General features: G+C 55.5%; 1 protein-coding gene across 1 annotated transcript; it reads left to right on the forward strand.

Annotated features, from left to right (window-relative positions):
* Positions 1 to 15,729: 15,729 nt before the first annotated feature.
* On the forward strand, positions 15,730 to 18,065 carry Marcksl1 (MARCKS like 1). The gene is made up of 2 exons (XM_006994377.4): positions 15,730 to 16,009; positions 16,820 to 18,065. Exons 1-2 carry the CDS (start codon positions 15,923 to 15,925, stop codon positions 17,333 to 17,335), a joined length of 603 nt encoding a protein of 200 aa, XP_006994439.1. The 5' UTR covers positions 15,730 to 15,922; the 3' UTR covers positions 17,336 to 18,065.

The raw sequence follows: 18,065 nt of genomic DNA on the forward strand, positions 1-18,065 counted from the left end.
TAAATCTCATCAGTGGCTTCATGTCACTTGTCCTGACACACCAGGTCCCAGGCAGATCCTCACACAGAGATCCTCACACAGAGATCCTCACACAGAGATCCTCACACAGAGATCTTCCTATCTTTTTTTTTTTTCCCCCTCCAGACACGGTTTCTCTGTATAGCCCTGGCTGTCCTGGAACTCCTCTGTAGCCCAGACTGACCTTGAACTCAGAAATTCTCCTGCCTCTGCCTCCTGAGTGCTGGGATTAAAGGCGTGCGCCACCACTGCTGCCTAGCTGTGATTTTTTTTTTTTTTCTTTAACAGGTTAACCTGTCTTTAACCCCAAGCCCGGGTTCAATTCCCAGCACCCACATGGCAGCTCACAACTGTCTGTAACTCCAGATCCAGAGAATCTGACACCAATGCACACAAAGTTAAGCAAATTATTTTTTAAAAAAAAAGATGCTAGACTGGAGAGGTGACCCAGGTTTAATCCCAGCACCCACACAGCAGCCCCAGTGACAGGAGACCCAACACCCTCTTCTGGAGGCCATGGGCACCAGGCAAATGAGCAGAGAACAGGCATGCATGAGGGCAAAACACCACATAGAGTATATAAATGGAGGAGGAGGAGAGGGAGGAAGAGGAGGAGGAGGAGGAGAGGGAGAGGGAGGAAGAGGAAGAAGAGGTAGCCGCAGCAGCACCAAGCCTAGACTTTTGGTTCAAGCAAGTATCTCTACTTGAGAACTTGACTGCCATGAGGCGGGAGCTTGGCTGCTGTGGTCACACTCCCCTGGAAGCCACCAGGAGGCAGGTGGGGGTGGGCCAGAGGCCAGCTTGAAAGACAGTGAGCATGGGAACTGAAGACTGGGCTTTCCCATTCCCGGGGACACCACAGAGAAGCGGGGAGGCTGAAGATCATGAGCCTGCCACCCAGGGAAAGCTGCTGAGATATCAAGAGAAGGAGTGCACAGTGTCCCCAAAACACGGGCCCGAAGTATCTCCAGCGGGAGGGAGGTTCTGACTGTGTGAGTGTGGGGTCCAAGTCAGATAACGACTCCACCCATCCCCTGGACTTAGCAACAAGGAGGTCCGCGATGACCTTGGGGAGCTGTTCCCATGGAATGGTACCGGAGAGAACCAGATTGCAGCGGGGGCGACATAACCAAGTCCACTTCTTCAAGAATGTTGGCCTGCGAGGGAGCTGGAGAAGGGAGTGGGACAGGAAGGCTTTCCGTTCTTGCAGAGATAGGCAGAGATAGGCAGGGGGGAGGCTGAAAGGCAGGGAAGTGAAGAGCTTGGCAGAGGGAGACTGTCCGAGGAGAGAAAAGAGATCCCTAGACGTGGCTGAGCAACTGGGGTGGGGGCAAGTCAGGGCCTGTGCGGATTCTGGGGGCTCAGAACAGCTGCCCACTCTCTCCTGAAGCCGGTGTGAGTCACCACTGGGTAAATAGCCCAAACTGGCCGTGTGGGAAAGGGAGCTAGGCCAGGACATTCCTCAGGATCTCCAGGTCAGGGGGCAGGACCCAGCCTGGGCCCAGAGCCCTGAGCACCATGCTTCCAACAGGACAGGGGCGCACAGGCCTCTCACAGGTCCTTTTGTTTTTGACTGCCTGCTCCAAACCTCAGTTTCTTCTGCAGCCAAAAGAGTGAATTAGAGCAGATGGAGAATTTTAATTATCTGGAGTGGTGGCCAAGGGAGGTATCAGGGGATCCCCCTATTTTTCAGGCCCATGTGTTTGTAACTATGCAGACAGAGAAGGCCTTTGAGATGTGGGTCCCCAGTGAGCGTTGCAACAGGGGTGTGGGAGTGGAGGCTGGAGGCCTCTGGGTAGGGTGGGGGGGGTGTCTCTCTCCAGCACTCCACTCTGCCCTTCCTTTAGGCCCTGGGCCTAAGGAGCTGGGGGTCCTTTCTTGGGGGAACTTGGAGAGACTGGTGGGGATTCGATCCCACCAAAGACCAACTCAGACCCAACTCCCTCTGCCAACTGATACCAAAAGCGGCAAGCCCAGGGCGACTATGGCCTGTCAGGCCTCCCCCTCCACACTTAGTCGGATTTTAAATAGTCCAACACTCGGTGGGTCAAGAGGACTGGACACGCCATTCACTGAGACTGCCCGCTTCGTGGTGGATTTTCTTGTCCCGATGAGAACTGAGGGAGAGAGTGTTGCTGGATAAAACACCCTGACCTGGCCACAGATCTGGGGGTTGGAGGGAGGTGCCCAGGTCCTTGGGAAGAGGCAGGTTGGGCCCCTCCAAGTCTCTATCTCTCTGGGTCGACTACAGTGATCTCGACCGGTGAGATCGGTGGGAGAAGAACCCCCGGGTCGTACTCTCCCGAAGTGACCAATCTCGCACTGCCTGGACCAGAAACGTATTTCTGGAGCTACCATGGCCAGGCCTCATCGGGGCCGTCTCAGCCTGGGAACTACTGAGACCACAGCGCCAAAGCCTGCCGGGTGTCGCCTGGCACTGGCCCGAGCACAAGAGGCTGCTGTGGCCCGGCCACCCTCCTGGCCACCCGCCGTCGGTGCACCGGCCACGGACTGCGGAGGAGCCCACTCGGGAGAGGGGTAGGGGCTCTCGGGGTAGCCGTGGCCAGGGAGGGCCCGGGCTCTCGGGGGAAGGAGGCGGGGCCGGACCGGGGCGGAGCCATCGAGGAAGCTGCTGGGCCCGGGCAGTGGACCGAGGGCCGGGGCGGGGGGTTCGAGCCTTCGGGGAAGGGTGAGGCCTGAGCTGGCTACGTGTCCTCGGGGGAAAGGGGTGGGGCCGGATCAGGGGGCGGGGCCGAGAGAGGTGGGCGGGCAGCCTGGTGCCCACCGTGTCTGCCCAGGGTCAGGCCCCTCCAGGTGGAAGCACTGGTGGAGGAACCTTAACTCCCAGTTCCCAGGCCGGAGGAAGACATCGGGTTTCCCTACGCCCGCTAGGGCGGGCTGGGGGCGGGGCTTGGGCGGGGCCGGGGGTGGTGGGGGACGGGCGAGGCAGAAAAGAAGTTCCAACCTCTGTAGTTTTGGCCTGCACCGAGATTTAAAAAGTAGCTTCAGCCGGGCGCTCTCGCCTTTAATCCCAGCACTCGGGAGGCAGAGGTCACTTTTTTTTTTTTTTAAGGAGAGGTAGGTGTGAGCCACATCCTGTGTGTGGAGGTCAAAGGACAACCGGCCAGAATCAATCTCCTTCCGCCATGTGGATTTTGGGGATTGAATTTAAGTCGTTAGGCTTGTCGGCAAATACCCTTACCTTCTGAGCCATCTTGCCTGCCCACGAACATTTTATTCTAAAGGTTGGCAAATATGGCTACACTGAAATGCCTATTCACCAAAGAAGGGGCTCAAAACAGTTACTGGGCTGGAGAGACGGCCTGGCCATTACAGCGCTCGCTGCTCTTCCGGGGATCTGAGTTGAGTTCCCAGTACGCATGTTTGCGGCTCAGAGTCTCTTGTAACTCCAGCTCTAAGGGGTCCCTACACTCTTCTGACCTCTGGGGGCACCTTCACCCCAGTGATATGCACACACACAGATACACATATACACATTTTTTTAAAAAACAAAAGAGCCCGGTGTGGAGGCACATGCTCTTAATCCCAGCACACCTTGAGGCAGAGGCAGGCAAATTTCTGTGTGTTCGAGGCCAGCCTGTTCTACAGAGTGAGTTCCGGGACAGCCAGGGCTACATAGAAATACCCTGTCTCCAAAAATAAGAGTCCCAAACATAATGCCAGCTGTGTGCCCAGCAAAAGGAATTTAGGGAACAAGATATCCTCAACTATTATCTAGGTAGGCCTCAGGGCAAGAGTGATTCCAGCCCATGGCCTAGCAGGCAAAATAAATGAATGGCCAAAGGAAAGAACAGCTCAGAGTTGGCTGGCAGGACACTATGGAGGCAATCCTCCTGTGTGTGTCTGTGTGCTTCCTATTTCTGTAGCACTCTGAAGAAGTCTGTGTGTCTAAACTACCTCTGGTCTCTATGTCCATTTATTTATCAGACCTGTTTTGGCAGCCCAGCAGGCTTTTTTTTTTTCCTCGTTTTTTCGAGACAGGGTTTCTCTGTGTAGCTTTGGAGCCTGTCCTGGAACTCACTCTGTAGCCCAGGCTGGCCTCAAACTCACAGAGATCCGCCTGGCTCTGCCTCCCGAGTGCTGGGATTAAAGGTGTTTGTTACCACCACCCGGCTGGCAGGCTTTTTTTCTGTGCTGAGTTCTTGGGCATCACACTGGCGAGACAGTTGAGGTCCCTGCTCCCCTAGAGCTCACACTTCTCCGGGAAACAGACCATAAAAAGGTGTCAGAGATAAGCAACATGTGTTGTGTTTGAGAACAGGGATGGGCCAGGTGCTGCTTCATGTGGGTTAGGCAGGGGCCATCTTGCTCACAAGTCTAGACAGAGCCTGACACATCGTGGACTCAGTAATGCTGAATGAGTGCATCAGTGGGTCAGGAAGTTCTGTCAGCTCAAAGGCTGAGGGGATCAGCCATTTCTAGCCCTTAGGGAGTGTTCTATATGGAGGCAACAGCATATATCTGGTTAGTGACCCATATTCTGTGGCTCTGCCCCTGTCTGCCATCTCTGTGATCTCAGGGGACATGGATTGGGTTTTTAAAGGCCCCAGAGGGTCCCCAGGACAACTGCCCAGTTGATTTACTCCAGCAGAAGACTGGCCTAGCCAGAAGGACCTGGCTTTTCCCTGGAAGCAGCCCTTCCCGGAAGTGCATAGGTCCCAGGACTTTGGCTGTTTTCCAGAGCAGCATCCTGCAGCCCTGAAGGAAGTCGTCCTGTTTAACCACAGCCCCTGTGGAGGCAGCCCCAGCCTTTCCTGTCAGGTTTTCTTGCAGGCTGGCCTCGAAGTAGCAGGTTCTGTCTAGACAGAAAGTTCAGGGAAGACCTGGCAATGGCGGGGAGTGACAGTTTCCTGAAATTCCTGGGAGCTGAATCTCGAAGGACAGAGATGATTAATCGCACAAGCATCCATTGCAACCGAGCAGCTCTGTATGGATGGGAACTTGGCAGGGTGCGGAGGGGAAGGATGACAGGAGGAGACACCTAGGCAACAGCCGAGATGACTGAGATTTAGTTTCCTTTTTTACCTCTTTCCACTCTCAGCATCAGCTCTACCTGCAGATGGGACCGTCACACCCAGAATGGCCTCATACGAGGAGCCTGAGGCCCACAGACACTGAATGACTCATCCAAAGACATCAGCTCTTCTGTGGCAGGGCTGTTGGAGCTCAGGTCACCTGGAATGCTCAACTAGACTCCCTGTGCCTTGCAGGTCCAGAGGAGGGTCACAGGTGTCTGTTTTCTAGGAATTTGGGGATACGGACTTTAGGATGTGTGCATAATGGTTCCAAGGCAGGCCTGCGCCAAGCCAACGATGAACAAAGGTGTCCTGGACGCACCGCACAATCGGGCGTCCCCTCTCTGTGATGATTACCCACCTCCTCGCTTCCTCCGGGGACTCTGGGTTTCTGCCCTTCAAGCCCCAATTAAACAGCTTCTGTTCCCCTGTGCTGTCTCCACTTTGTGTGTTTGGGGGTGTCGTCTACCCCCATGGGCATCCCATTCCACCTGTCTCACCCATGCACCCCTACCAGGGCAGGCAGAACTCATGCCGGAAACAGGCCAACTGAGTGAGGGTCTCAGGAGGGTGACCTAGCTTATTTGGGGCATAGTGGATTCTCTGAAGAGTCAGGAAGGCTCCGGGGAAGCCCAGAGAGCAGCATTCCAGGCAGGAGGGCAGAGTGAGGGAGGACAGATTGGGCAGTTGTGAGCCAAAGCCTCAGGCCACCAGACATGCAACTAGGTTTGCCTGCCAGCTAAGGTCAGCTGAGGGTCAGAGCTGTGGAAAACACAGAGTTGGACATGATGTAGGAGGAAACTGAGAGACACGTACAGGTTTAAAGTAGGGGAGGACCATGGTCTACACAGGTCAGTTCAGTCCATGGCCTTCAGGCACCAGTCTGCTTTCTCATATACACTCTCACAGGTTCTCTGTGGTGGTGAGGCCAGCAGTTGGCCTACCCACACCTCCCCATAAAGGCCATGGCCAGAAGATAGAAGTCTTAAGGCTGCTACCCTGAGAAAGACACACAGTAGGGGGCCAGGCATGGTGACACATGTCTTTAATCCCAGCACTCAGGAGGCAGAAGCAGGCGGATCTCTGTTTGTCTGAGGCCAGTCTGGTCTAAATAGGCAAGTTCCAGGCTGGGAAAGACTACATAGTGAGATCCTGTCATTAAATTAAAAAAGTAAAGACAGTGACAGTGTCCAGCTCCCAGGACCAGCAGACTCCCAGGTTGTTTCCTCCGCTTGCCACGGCCTGGTCCCCACTGGCTGTCTCCAGTCTATCTTACAGCCCGCCCGCCGCCACCCCCACACTGTCCGTGTCCCCCCCCCCCCCCCCCCCCGAGCCAGTCACCTCAAACCAGTCCAACTGACTCTTCTCTGAACTTCTTGCTTCTTCTTCTTCTTTTTTTTTTTTTTTTGGTTTTTCGAGACAGGGTTTCTCTGTGTAGCTTTACGCCTTTCCTGGAACTCGCTTTGGAGACCAGGCTGGCCTCGAACTCACAGAGATCTGCCTGCCTCTGCCTCCCAAGTGCTGGGAGTAAAGGCGTGCGCCACCACCGCCCGGCGAACTTCTTGCTTCTAACTGTCCCTTCCAATCTCTGTTTACCTGGGCCCAGTGTGTCCATGACCCATAGGTCCCTGTGGGGACATCCAGAATGACCTCTAAAGGCAGCTGGGTCCAGAACAGATCTGCGCTGGGGACAGAGATCTCAGTTACCACCATATAGTCTCTCACAGACATGTGAGAAGGGGAGAGAAGACACAGACCGGCGGACAGATTATTTGTCTTTCTGCAATGCATATTTTTACTCCAAACTCACAGACCCTAGTGACATCCCGAAGGCACGTCAAGTCATCCCGACCCCAACTCTCCTGCCTCCACACACAGGGCCCTGCTCTGCTCTAGGCTCACCCGGGGTTGCATTGCCACCCTTGCCCACCAGTCCAACGTCAGGGTCACCCTCAGCCTTCCTCCTCTGTCCTTTCCCCTGGCCTCTCATTGCATTTGGCAAGTGAATAGATCGTTCATTCTTTCCAGAAACTGTTTCTTCCCTCAGCCTTGAGGACACCCCTGCCCAGGGTCACTCCCTCCTCGCTGGACTCTCCCTCCAGGTGCCATGCCTGCACTTCTTGCTCAGCCTTCTGGAGTCATACTTTGTCTCTAATGCGTCCCACTGTGTCCTGGAGCTGCAAATGTGACATTGCCCCCAGGGGTCACTTCGAGAAAGGCCACCTCCTTTTCAGTTCAGGCTCCTCCATCCACTAACCGCCAGCCTGCTTTCTCCATGGACTTCTCTGGGCATCTTCAAGTTCGGCTCTGAGGTTATGCCCTTAGTTCCAGCCCCGAGAGCAGCGAGAACACAGGGCTGGTGGAGTGCCAGTGTTGGCTGCCTCTCCTGATTGCCTCCTCTGGCTTCCATGACTGCAGCAAGCTCCTTTCAAGACACAGCACGGAAAAACAGTCAGGCAGAGGGGGCCCTGGTGCAAAGGCGGGGAGAAGAGCAACAGGGCTGGGCTGGAAGCCGGAGCATGTGGTAGGGACCAGATAGTGCAGACCTTAATTGCTAGGTGCAGACAGTGTCCTAGAGCAACAGAGAGCCCCGGGAGTGACCCAGCCAAGTGGAGCATGTTTGTTTTGTTGTTGATTCATTGGTTGCCTTTTGTTTGGCGGTTGTTTTTTGTTTGTTTGTTTGGGTTTTGTTTTGTTTTGAGAAAGGGTTTCTCTGTGTAATCCTGGCTTTCCTGGAACTCACTATGTAGGCCAGTTAGCCTCAAACCTACAGAGATCCTCCTGCCTCCACCTGCTGAGTGCTGGGATTTTTGGCATGCATCACCAGGCCTGGACTCAAATAGAGCATGTTTGATTTCACATTTCATTAAGCCTTTCATTCTTTCTCTTAATTATTCAGCAAAAATTGGTCAGGGGTGTAGATCAGTGGGCTGGGGTGTATCTTGCTGTGCTGGGGTGTATCTCACTGGACTGGGGTCTATCTCACTGGGCTGGGGTCTATCTCACTGGACTGGGGTCTATCTTACTGTGCTGAGGTCTATCTCTATGCTGGGGTCTATCTCGATGGACAGGGGTCTATCTCACTGTGCTGGGGTCTATCTCGATGGACAGGGGTCTATCTCACTGTGCTGAGGTCTATCTCACTGGACTGGGGTCTATCTCACTGGGCTGGGATCTATCTCAATGCTGGCACACACACCTTGAGGATGGACTCCGGCTGGCTCAGATGAATGGGTTCCATCCCCAACACTGAAAAAGCAAAAGTTAGCCAGGTAGGGATTGGCGCACACCTTTAATCTCAGCAGAGGCAGGCAGATCTCTGTGAGTTCAAGGCCAGCCTGGTCTACAAAGTGAGTTCCACGACAGCCAGGGCTACACAGAGAAACTCTGTCTCAAAAAACAAAAAAACTAAAAACAAAACAAGAAACAAACAAAAAAAAAAAAAAAGAAAGAAAGAAAGAAAAAAGAAAAGAGCAAGCTGTATTGGAAAGTGGTGGCCTGGGACGGTGGAGAGCAGCTGGGGACATGGCCAGTGGCAGATGGAACACTGAGGTCCTGCGGCCCAGGGGAAAGCAGATCTCCCTCAGAGCAGGGGCTGAAGAAAAGTACAAAAAGGCAAAGCTGAGCTGAGCGGGGCAGCGTCTCGGCCCTGTTTTCTGTGTGGAGAGTGCTGAGCAGAAGCCCTAAGCCTGGAATCATGGAAAGAGTTATTCTTTCCCCTTGGTGAATCTAGAAAGTTCCTGGGGAATGCTTTGATCAGGGTGTTAAAAGTAGAGGACCAAAGAAATGGCTTAGCAGATGAAGCGGCTTCTCACAAAGCTTGGCAACCTGAGTTCCATCCCGGGTACTCATACTCTAAACTCCACATGCATACATCACACACAGACACACAAGACACACAAGACACACACACACACACACACACACACACACACACACACACACACACACACAATAACACGCACAGGCACATACACACAGACTTACACACACACACACACACACACACACACACTCACAGATGCACACACAAACTAAGACACAGATACACTCACACACACACACACACAGGCACATACACACTATAAAAAAGAAAAGAGTGGCCGGGCAATGGTGGTGCACACCTTTAGTCCCAGCATTTGGGGGACAGAGCCAGGCAGAGATCTGTGAGTTCGAGGCCAGCCTGGTCTACAGAGCGAGATCCAGGACAGGCACCAAAACAACACAGAGAAACCTTGTCTCCTCTATTTCGAAAAAAGGAAAAAGAAAGAAAAAAGAAAAGAAAAGAAAAAAGAAAAAGGAAAGAAAAAAAAAGAAGAGTGGAAAGCCAGAGTGTGCAGGTTTCTCTGTAGAGGGAAGGGGCATGTTCAAACGCCCCGAGGTGGCAGGAAGCTTAACGCTAAGGGGATGAATGGGTCTCTGGAGAAGAAGGAAACATTTCTGAATGTCTCCAGGAGCTCTGGAGAAGAAGGAAACATTTCTGAATGTCTCCAGGAGCTCTATTCTCAGGCACAGTGCTTCCGGGCTTTCCTTGATGGCCCTAGCTCTTCTAACTCACAATCAACAGCCCTAGGGGGTGGGTAAGGTGGCTATTCCCATTTTACAGACTCAATGCTTAGGCTCAGAGGTCCTGAAGTCACCACTTCGCCACTGCCATTGCCCCAACACCACACCTTATGGCAACCTGAATGGCTCCCAGTGTCCTCATCTGAGAGATGGCAGAGCATGGCTCAGGGGAGGGAGCCCGCCTCCAGTTACAAAAGTGGAAGGGAGCATGGCTTAGATCACCCGGGGGGATAGGCTGACCGGGAGAGCCGGGAGAGCCGAGGGAAAGGGTGTCAGGGAGGTTATGTAGAGGAAAGGGTATCATTGGAGATGGACTGGGAGTTTCAGTTTCCCTGTTAAAGGGACTTCCCCTTCGTGGGGGATTTTGGCTGGAAAGTTAAGAGCAATTCCAAATTTCGCTGTCCAGATAGTCTTTCCTCAAAGGTGCCCAAGAGTTGAAAAGAAACTAAAAGTCATGAAGAGGGAGGGAGCCGGGGCAAGGGCAGGCTCGCCACAGCCCAGATAACTGGGTTGAATTTCTGGTGACCTCATCAAGCTTGGTGAATTGAGCCAGGGGCACCAGCCTCTGCTATCAGGGCAACCAAGCCCCACAGAACTCAACTGGGCAGAGAATGTGCCAATCCAATCAACTCATGTGCCAGCAATCCTGCCCTGGCACCAGTAACCTCCCCCAACCCCCCCCATACACACTTCAAAGGAAAGGACAGGCAAGGAAAAACAAAAGTTCAGGACAGCCTAAAATTCTGAAAGGGAATTTTCAGACCTCCCCTGAGGTGGCCCAGAATCCATAGCAAGGGCTCCAGGCCTAGAAGTGACAGGCAGGTTACAGAACGGATACCTGCTGACAATTGAGCTGGAACCCAGAGAGCCCAGGTCCGTGAAAAGCAACCCTGGGTCCAGAAGCCAGAATTTGAGGGTCTGGGCCCTGTCCCCCATGGGCTCCTCTTTGCCGAGCCCCTGGCCACTCTTGTCCACCAGAAGTGTTTTTCTGGATGCTTCCAGCTGAGCCTAGCACCTGGTGCCTTTGCTCTTCAAGCTCCTGGAACCCCCCCATCCCTCCACCCCCCACCCCCCACGCCCCCGGTGCTGGCCTCTTGTCAGTATACTCCTATGGAAGCTCGTCACTGGGCTCCAGCTTCCTCCTCTGAGCGTGGGAACTATGATGGCTGTACCTCCAGGATAATGTACTCAGTCAACATCTATAAGCCACCGGCGTGACCATCCGTCAGTCCTGCCTGGCTTTCTGAAGCTCTCTCCCTCCCGTGTTCAGGGATCTCCTTCACTCTACACTCTGGAAGTTCTTGTCTCTGTCAGCTGGCTTCTTCCCAGGCCTTCCCCTGCTGCCTACCCCGCCCAGCAGCGCTCCTGAAGCCTGGGTACTTCCTGGATGACCTCATGCACAGCAGAAACCAGAGGCCCAGCTTTCCCGGGGGTTAGTCCTGCCTTAAAGCCTGCCTGCTGTCCCTCTCCGGCCACTAGCCCTTGGCTCAGGAAGTATGTGCATCTATGTAGAGAAGCATGTCAAGTTCTGGTCGCCTCCTGACGCCCTCCTGGACCTCCCCTGAACCCCTCAAAGTCAGCAAGGCAAGATTCCACAACTCCCTGAGCTCCTCTCTCATGCCCAGCCTCGGATGTTTCACTGCCTGTCATCCAAACCAGGAAAGGAGGGGCCAGCACTACCCTCTCCCCACAGTCCTCTCCACTCATCCCCTGTAGCCTAGGATCCTGTCTCCCAGACTTGTCCCAGGCTGGTCCCTTCCCTCCATCCACCCACGTAGAAAATCCACTGCTTCTATTGTCCCCTGCTCTCTGCTCTTCCTCCACAAGGTCCACAGGCCCCTCATCTAACCTCGAATTTTGCTCTCTCCTCCCTTACGTCACTGAATGTCTCTTCAACTAGATAGACCCCTCCTGTGAGCAGGGACCCTGCGGCTCAGCACTTAACCCTCTCTGGTGTGAGCAGGAGGGATTCTGGTAAGTCTCCATGCGTATGGATCAGGGGCTCACCTTCTCACCGGACAGCAAATTGAGGCCAAAGAAGAGAGAAAACAAGCAATAGAGCCAAGCAAGAGGCTGGTCTAGGCCTCTATTCAGACAGGTGCTTCAGGAGACGCGGCCCTGGAGCTGGGAACGGAGGATGCCAAGCAGGATTCCCTAGAGCCTCTAACAGAACCAAGTGCCCCCAGAAGTCTCCTCCCGTCCCAAGTCCTTCACAGACGCTGTTTTCACCACTAGGAAGCTCACCTACCCCCATCACCTGGCGGCTACTCCGAGGCCTGCTAGGGGGTGCCTTTTGTTTGTTTCAAGATCGGGTTTTCCTGTAACTGCTCTGGCTGTCCCAAGACTCGCTTTGTCTGGTCTTGAACTCAGAGATCCGCCTGCTGGGATTAAAGGTGTAGGCCGCCATGCCCAGCAAGAGTGTGCCTTTTCAAATTTTCTTTTTAATTTAGTTTGATTTTTATGAGTACGGGTGCTCTGCTTGCTTGTATGTCTGTGATCCATGAGTATGCCTACAAAGTCCAGGAGAAGGACCGGATTCCCTAGAGCTGGAGTTACAGACAGGTGTGAGCTGCCATGTGGGTGCTGGGAACTGAACCCGGGTCCTCTGGAAGAGCAGCCAGTGCTCTCAACCACGGAGCCATCATCTCTCCAGCCCTGAGTGCTGGGACTAAAGGCGTGTGCCTCCACCTCCCAGCCCTGGCTCTTTGTTTAGAGTGGACGTCCTCTCCTGCCCTCTGCTCTTCATTAGTCCCGCCCTCTGTGGAGGTCCCAGGTTCCTGCCGGGGATTCATTTCCTGCAAGGGTCCCTCACCAGAACGGGGACTGGAGGTGTCTGAACACAGGTCTCTAGTTAGGACGGGTTCATGTCCTCATCCATGCCATCACTATTCCTGTCACCACATCCTGGCAAAGCCCACACCCCAAAGGATTTGACCCTGTTTAAGTGTGATCTCTGTTGATGTGATAAAAGCGATCTAGGGGAAGAGAGGGTTTGTTTGGCTTCTAACTCCTAGGTCACAGTCCATCATCGAGGGAAACCAGGGACAGAACTCAAGCAAGGGCATGCAGGGGGCGCCACCGAGGGGTGCTACGTGCTGGCCTACTCTGGGATTCATGCTTAGCTCGCTTGCTTTTTTCCTTTTTAAAAAATATAGAATTTATTTTATGTGCATTGGTGTGTTGCCTACATGTAGGTCTGTGTGAGGGCATCAAGAAGCCCTGGAACTGGAATTATAGACAGTTATGAGCTGCTATGTGGGTGCTGGGAATTGAACCTGGGTCCTCTGGAAGAGTAGCCAGTGCTCTCAACCACTGAGCCATCTCTCCAGCCCCCTTAGTTAGCTTTCTTACACAACTCAGGATCACCTACCTATAGGACTGGCTCCTCCTACAATCAGCAATCCAGGGACCCTCTCAGAGCAGTGAGATGCAGGCGGTTCTTCAGTTGAAGCTCTCTCTAATCCAGTGACAGCTCCAGATTGTATCAGTAGACCAGGACAGTCCACCATAGTCTCAGTGGCCCACAGAGGCACATAAGCCCCCTGGTAACAGTTTCACAAAATAGCCACTTCTGGCCAGGTATGGTGGCTCAAGCCTTTAATCCCAGCACTTTGGAGGCAGAGGCAGGCAGATCTCTCAGTTCAAGGTCTACAAAGCAAGTTCCAGGACAGCCAGGACTGTTATACAGAGAAACCCTGTACTGGAAAATAAGTAAGTAAGTAAATAAATAAATAAATAAATAAAATAAGCCACTTTTCAGCCTCTACACTCACAGATATTCCAGATATTCCCTGAGGCTCACACACACCCAGCCACATGCCCCATCACATTCAGACATAGTCACCAGCACACAGTCTCAAGGAAGGCCAAGTATCCACACAGAAAGTCTCCAAGAGTCACCAGCTGTCACCAAAGCTCTCTAACTCTTGAATACGCAGAACCAAACAAAGATGCAGAACCAACCAAACACACATCAACAAATGAACCCACGTAGGGTCTCACGGAGTCACACACAATCACAAAGCCAATCACACAGCGAATGGACACACAGTTGCACACAGATTCTGGGAGTCCCAGAACAATGGGAGCATTGTTTGGGTTGGCAGCAGCTGGGCAGAAAGGAGCCACAGTGTGGACAGGAGGCCATGGGGGCTGCTGTACGCAGCCTCCACAGCTCCAGCGTTAAGTCAGATTCTGCTGGAACCTACATTTGCTGAGGGCCTGGCACCCCCTCCTCAATCTCCTGGGACGTCCCGTGAAGATGCAGAGCTTCTGCTGTGCACCAGGCTCTTAGGGCGTCTGGGAACGCAGGGTCTTTTAGCCCTCATGGTCTTCCTTACTGGATTCTTCCCAGAGACTAGTCTCTATCTCCACCAGGCAGTGCCTGGAAAACAGAAGCCTGGAGATCTACTCCTAACCTCTGAGCTCAGCCCCTCCAGGACCCCACACCCCCTCTGAATCCTGCTAGGCAGCACGGGCAGCACCGTGGGTCTCCTGTTGTGGCTGAGACCGAGAGCATGTCAGGACGTCCATCCTTTACTGCTAACAGGTGGAGCCACTGTGCCGGGAGTGAGCTGCAGTGGGGACACGGTGTCCTTCCCTGTCCCCCTGTCCCCAGATCATTCTTCTTGCCTCACCCTCGTCGAACTGCCGGGTACTCAGGAGGAAATCATTCAGGGGTTTTTCACCCTTAGCTACTGGTAGCTGCTGTGTGCCTTCGGGCACGTCACTTTCCTGTTCTGAACCTGGAGTAAAACGAGAGGCTAGTCCAGTAGTGTCAGAGGCAGGGTGGGAATGAGGGGCACAGGGGAAAGACAGGGTAGAAGCCACCTCACCCCTCTACGGTCACATCTGTGGGAAGTTCCCGGGTTTCTCAGGCCCTGGGGTGTCTCCACACCTCACAGCTTCTGGCCTCCCAGGAGGCTTCTCCTAGAAGGGAGGCACATGGTGAGCTGTTCAGGGCAGCCTTGCTTTTGCGACACTTGGCTTCCTCCAGCCCCATCTATCTCTGTCCCATCAGGGGACAAGAGGAAGTAGCCGTCCACACCTGAATGCGTACGGCCCCAACCAAGGACTCTGGGGTTCTCACTGACCTACCTAGTCCACAGAAGGAAACAGAAAAGGACCAAGGTCTCCAAACAGGGTGGGTTTTTTTTGGGGGGGGGGGTTGCCCCCAATGGTGTGTCACAGATGTGGAGAAGCCTAGATGTCTTCCCTCCCTTTAAGGAACTGGTGGTTGAAGTCTGTGGAGTCTCACTGGGATTATGTTACCTGCATGGGGAAGCCCAGGGTGTGGGCACAGACCTGAGAGAGGGGGAAACCAAGCCTAAGTCAGGTGTGTGTCAACATCTCTGAGCCTCAGGCTCTTCTGCTTAACAAAGTGGGATGCAGATCCAGTGAGTGCTGGTCAAGGACACAGACACACACGCGTGCACACACACACAGACACACACACCACACACACTGCCCCGCACCCCCTGCATTGGACTTGGTAATGGATCCAGGCTGTGGGAAGGAGAAATTGGCCACTGACAGAGAAGAGTGACTGTTGGATCTCACCATTGTGAGCAGAGTGACCCCACGTTAGGTCAGACCCCCAGGGACGTGGAGGGGACTTGACTTCTGGCCCGAGGGGGCGCCGAACTCAGCGGATGGGAGGGTGTGGGGTGCTGTGGGAGTTTTGGACAAATTTCTAGAGCATAACTCAGGGCCAGCCGTCTGACGAGTCCGGACATGTGAGCCCTTCCAAGAGTTCAAGGAGCCAGTGTAGAAGCGGGGAATGGGGGCCTCTCCACGGTGGAGCAGGAGGATTCAGGCTGAAAGGGAGGCGGTGAGAGCAAGGGATGACAGAGTGCTTCTTCCTCGACGGCCCCCTCCCAGTCCATCTCCCGGCGGGACCGGGCAGCTCTCCTTCCCACACTGAGCCCTACCTGCCACCCAGTAGTGCCTTGTGATGGGGGAACCAGACGGCTGCCTTTGCCCACTGCACGAGAGGGGCCCGGGCCCGACCCCGCCTCCGCCCCCGATTGGGTGCTCATTTAAATGTCCGGCCCCGCCCCGAGCCCCGGGCGCATACATATAGGCAGCTCGGCGGGCGGCGGGCGGCATTCTGGCGCGGAGCGCAGCAGCGGCGGGCGCAGCTAGCAGGTCGGCTGCGGAGTTGGGGGTGCAGCGCGCTTGGCCCCCCTACCCCTCCCCCTCGGACGCAGCCCCACCCCTCCGCCCGCCGGGCCGTCCCAGCCGAACTATCCCCTGCGGCGCCAGCGCGGGGCGGCTCCGGGCGCCCCCAGCAGACCCCCATCATGGGCAGCCAGAGCTCCAAGGCTCCCCGGGGCGACGTGACCGCCGAGGAAGCAGCGGGCGCTTCCCCCGCGAAGGCCAACGGACAGGTGGGTGCGCTCGGCGCGGCGGGCCCCGGCCCCCCTACCCGCGGGCCTCACCCCCTCTGGGGCCCAGGGCCGGGGCCGCGCGCTTTGTCCGGCCCGGGACACGCGGCGCCCCCTCCCCCGCCCGGTCCCTTTGTTCTCGGCGCCGCAGCCCCCGCGGGCGAACGAGGGGAGGGGCGGGAGGGGGCGCCGGCCGGGCTCGCCGCCTTCTTTGTTCGTGCCCGGACCGCGGGCGCTGCCCCCAGGCCGCCCCGAAGGCCGCGCGCGGAACAAAGGCGCTGCTAGGCCGCGCCAAGGGGGCGTCCGAGGCCGCGGGACCGGTGCTGGGCACCCAGGGCGCCCCATCTGCAGCCCCGACCTAGGCGGCCCGCGGTGGCTTTTGAAGCGGCGGGGAGCAGAGACGTGGGGAGACCGGGGGGTGGGTGGGGGCTGTTCACACAAAGCGGGAGCCTGGGAAAATAGGCCGTCCAGGTGCGCGGAGGCAGCGCCCCGGGGCCGCTTCGCGCCCAATAGCTCGGGGCAAGGCTTGCCCACCAGCCCGGCCGGGATCCGGGCCGGGTGAGGTTCCGCGCGGAAAATAGAGAGCGCGCCCCGGGGGAGGGGGGTGGGGGCCCGTCCCCCAGCGCCTCCTGCTGGCTGTGTCGGTCCCAGCGCGCCCGTGAGGGGCGAGGGCGATGTTGGATGGGAGTGAGGCCAGAGCCAGACTTGCTGCAGACCCCGGCGGTGGGTTCCATCGCCTGCAAGGGGCCAGAAGCGGCCCGGGGGAGGGAGAGAAGGGCCCCAGCCCTCAATGCTGTCTCCTCTGCCCCGCAGGAGAATGGCCACGTGAAAACCAATGGAGACTTAACCCCCAAGGGTGAAGGGGAGTCACCACCCGTGAACGGAACAGATGAGGCAGCTGGGGCTACCGGCGATGCCATCGAGCCAGCGCCCCCTAGCCAGGAAGCTGAGGCCAAGGGGGAGGTCGCCCCCAAGGAGACCCCCAAGAAGAAGAAGAAATTCTCTTTCAAGAAGCCTTTCAAATTGAGTGGCCTGTCCTTCAAGAGAAATCGGAAGGAGGGTGGGGGTGATTCCTCGGCCTCCTCACCGACAGAGGAAGAGCAGGAGCAGGGGGAGATCAGCGCTTGCAGCGACGAGGGCACTGCCCAAGAAGGGAAGGCTGCTGCCACCCCCGAGAGCCAAGAGCCCCAGGCCAAGGGGGCAGAGGCTAGTGCTGCCTCCAAGGGAGGAGACACGGAAGAAGAGGCAGGGCCCCAGGCTGCAGAGCCATCCACTCCCTCGGGGGCCGAGAGTGGCCCTGCATCAGCCAGCGCTGAGCAGAATGAGTAGCTGGGTGGGGGCAGGTAGGTGATCTCTAAGCTGCAAAAACTGTGCTGTCCTTGTGAGGTCACTGCCTGGACCTGGTGCCCTGGCTGCCTTCCTGTGCCCAGAAAGGAAGGGGCTTGTTGCCCCCTCCCAGCCACGTTCCCTCTCTCCCTCCTGTGGATTCTCCCATCAGCCATCTGGTCTACTGTTAAGGCCAGTTGAAGATGGTCCCTTACGGTTTCCCAAGTTAGGTTAGTGATGTGAAATGCTCCTGTCCCTACCTCTTACCCAGGCCCCACCCCTGCAGAAGGCAATTGCGGGCTTTCTTTTCCAAGTACGTTTTGTTTATTCTACTTCCAAAACCCCTGAGCCAGAAGTGGGGGCTTCTACTCCCACACCCTGAGTGTCCAGCCTTTCCCGTTGAGTTTTCAGTCTCTTGTGCTGTGCCTAGTGGCACCTGGGCTGGGGAGGGCATTGCCCCGTCTGGGTTTTATAAATGTCTTACTCAAGTTCAAACCTCCAGCTTGTGAATCAACCGCATCTCTCTGACGTGATAAGCAAGTATTAGGCTTTGGGGCGGAAGGGAATTCTGTAATGTGAAACAACTCTGTTGTCCTTTTCCCTCCCATCGTTGTAAATAACTTTTAATGGCCAAACCCCAGATTTGTACTTTTTTTTTTTCTAACTGCTAAAACCATTCTCTTCCATCTGGATTACTGTAACATTTGGGAAAGGAATAAATGTTGTCCCTTTA

This window comes from Peromyscus maniculatus, chromosome 2, assembly GCF_049852395.1.
Source record: "Peromyscus maniculatus bairdii isolate BWxNUB_F1_BW_parent chromosome 2, HU_Pman_BW_mat_3.1, whole genome shotgun sequence".
NCBI classification, from domain to species: domain Eukaryota; kingdom Metazoa; phylum Chordata; class Mammalia; order Rodentia; family Cricetidae; genus Peromyscus; species Peromyscus maniculatus.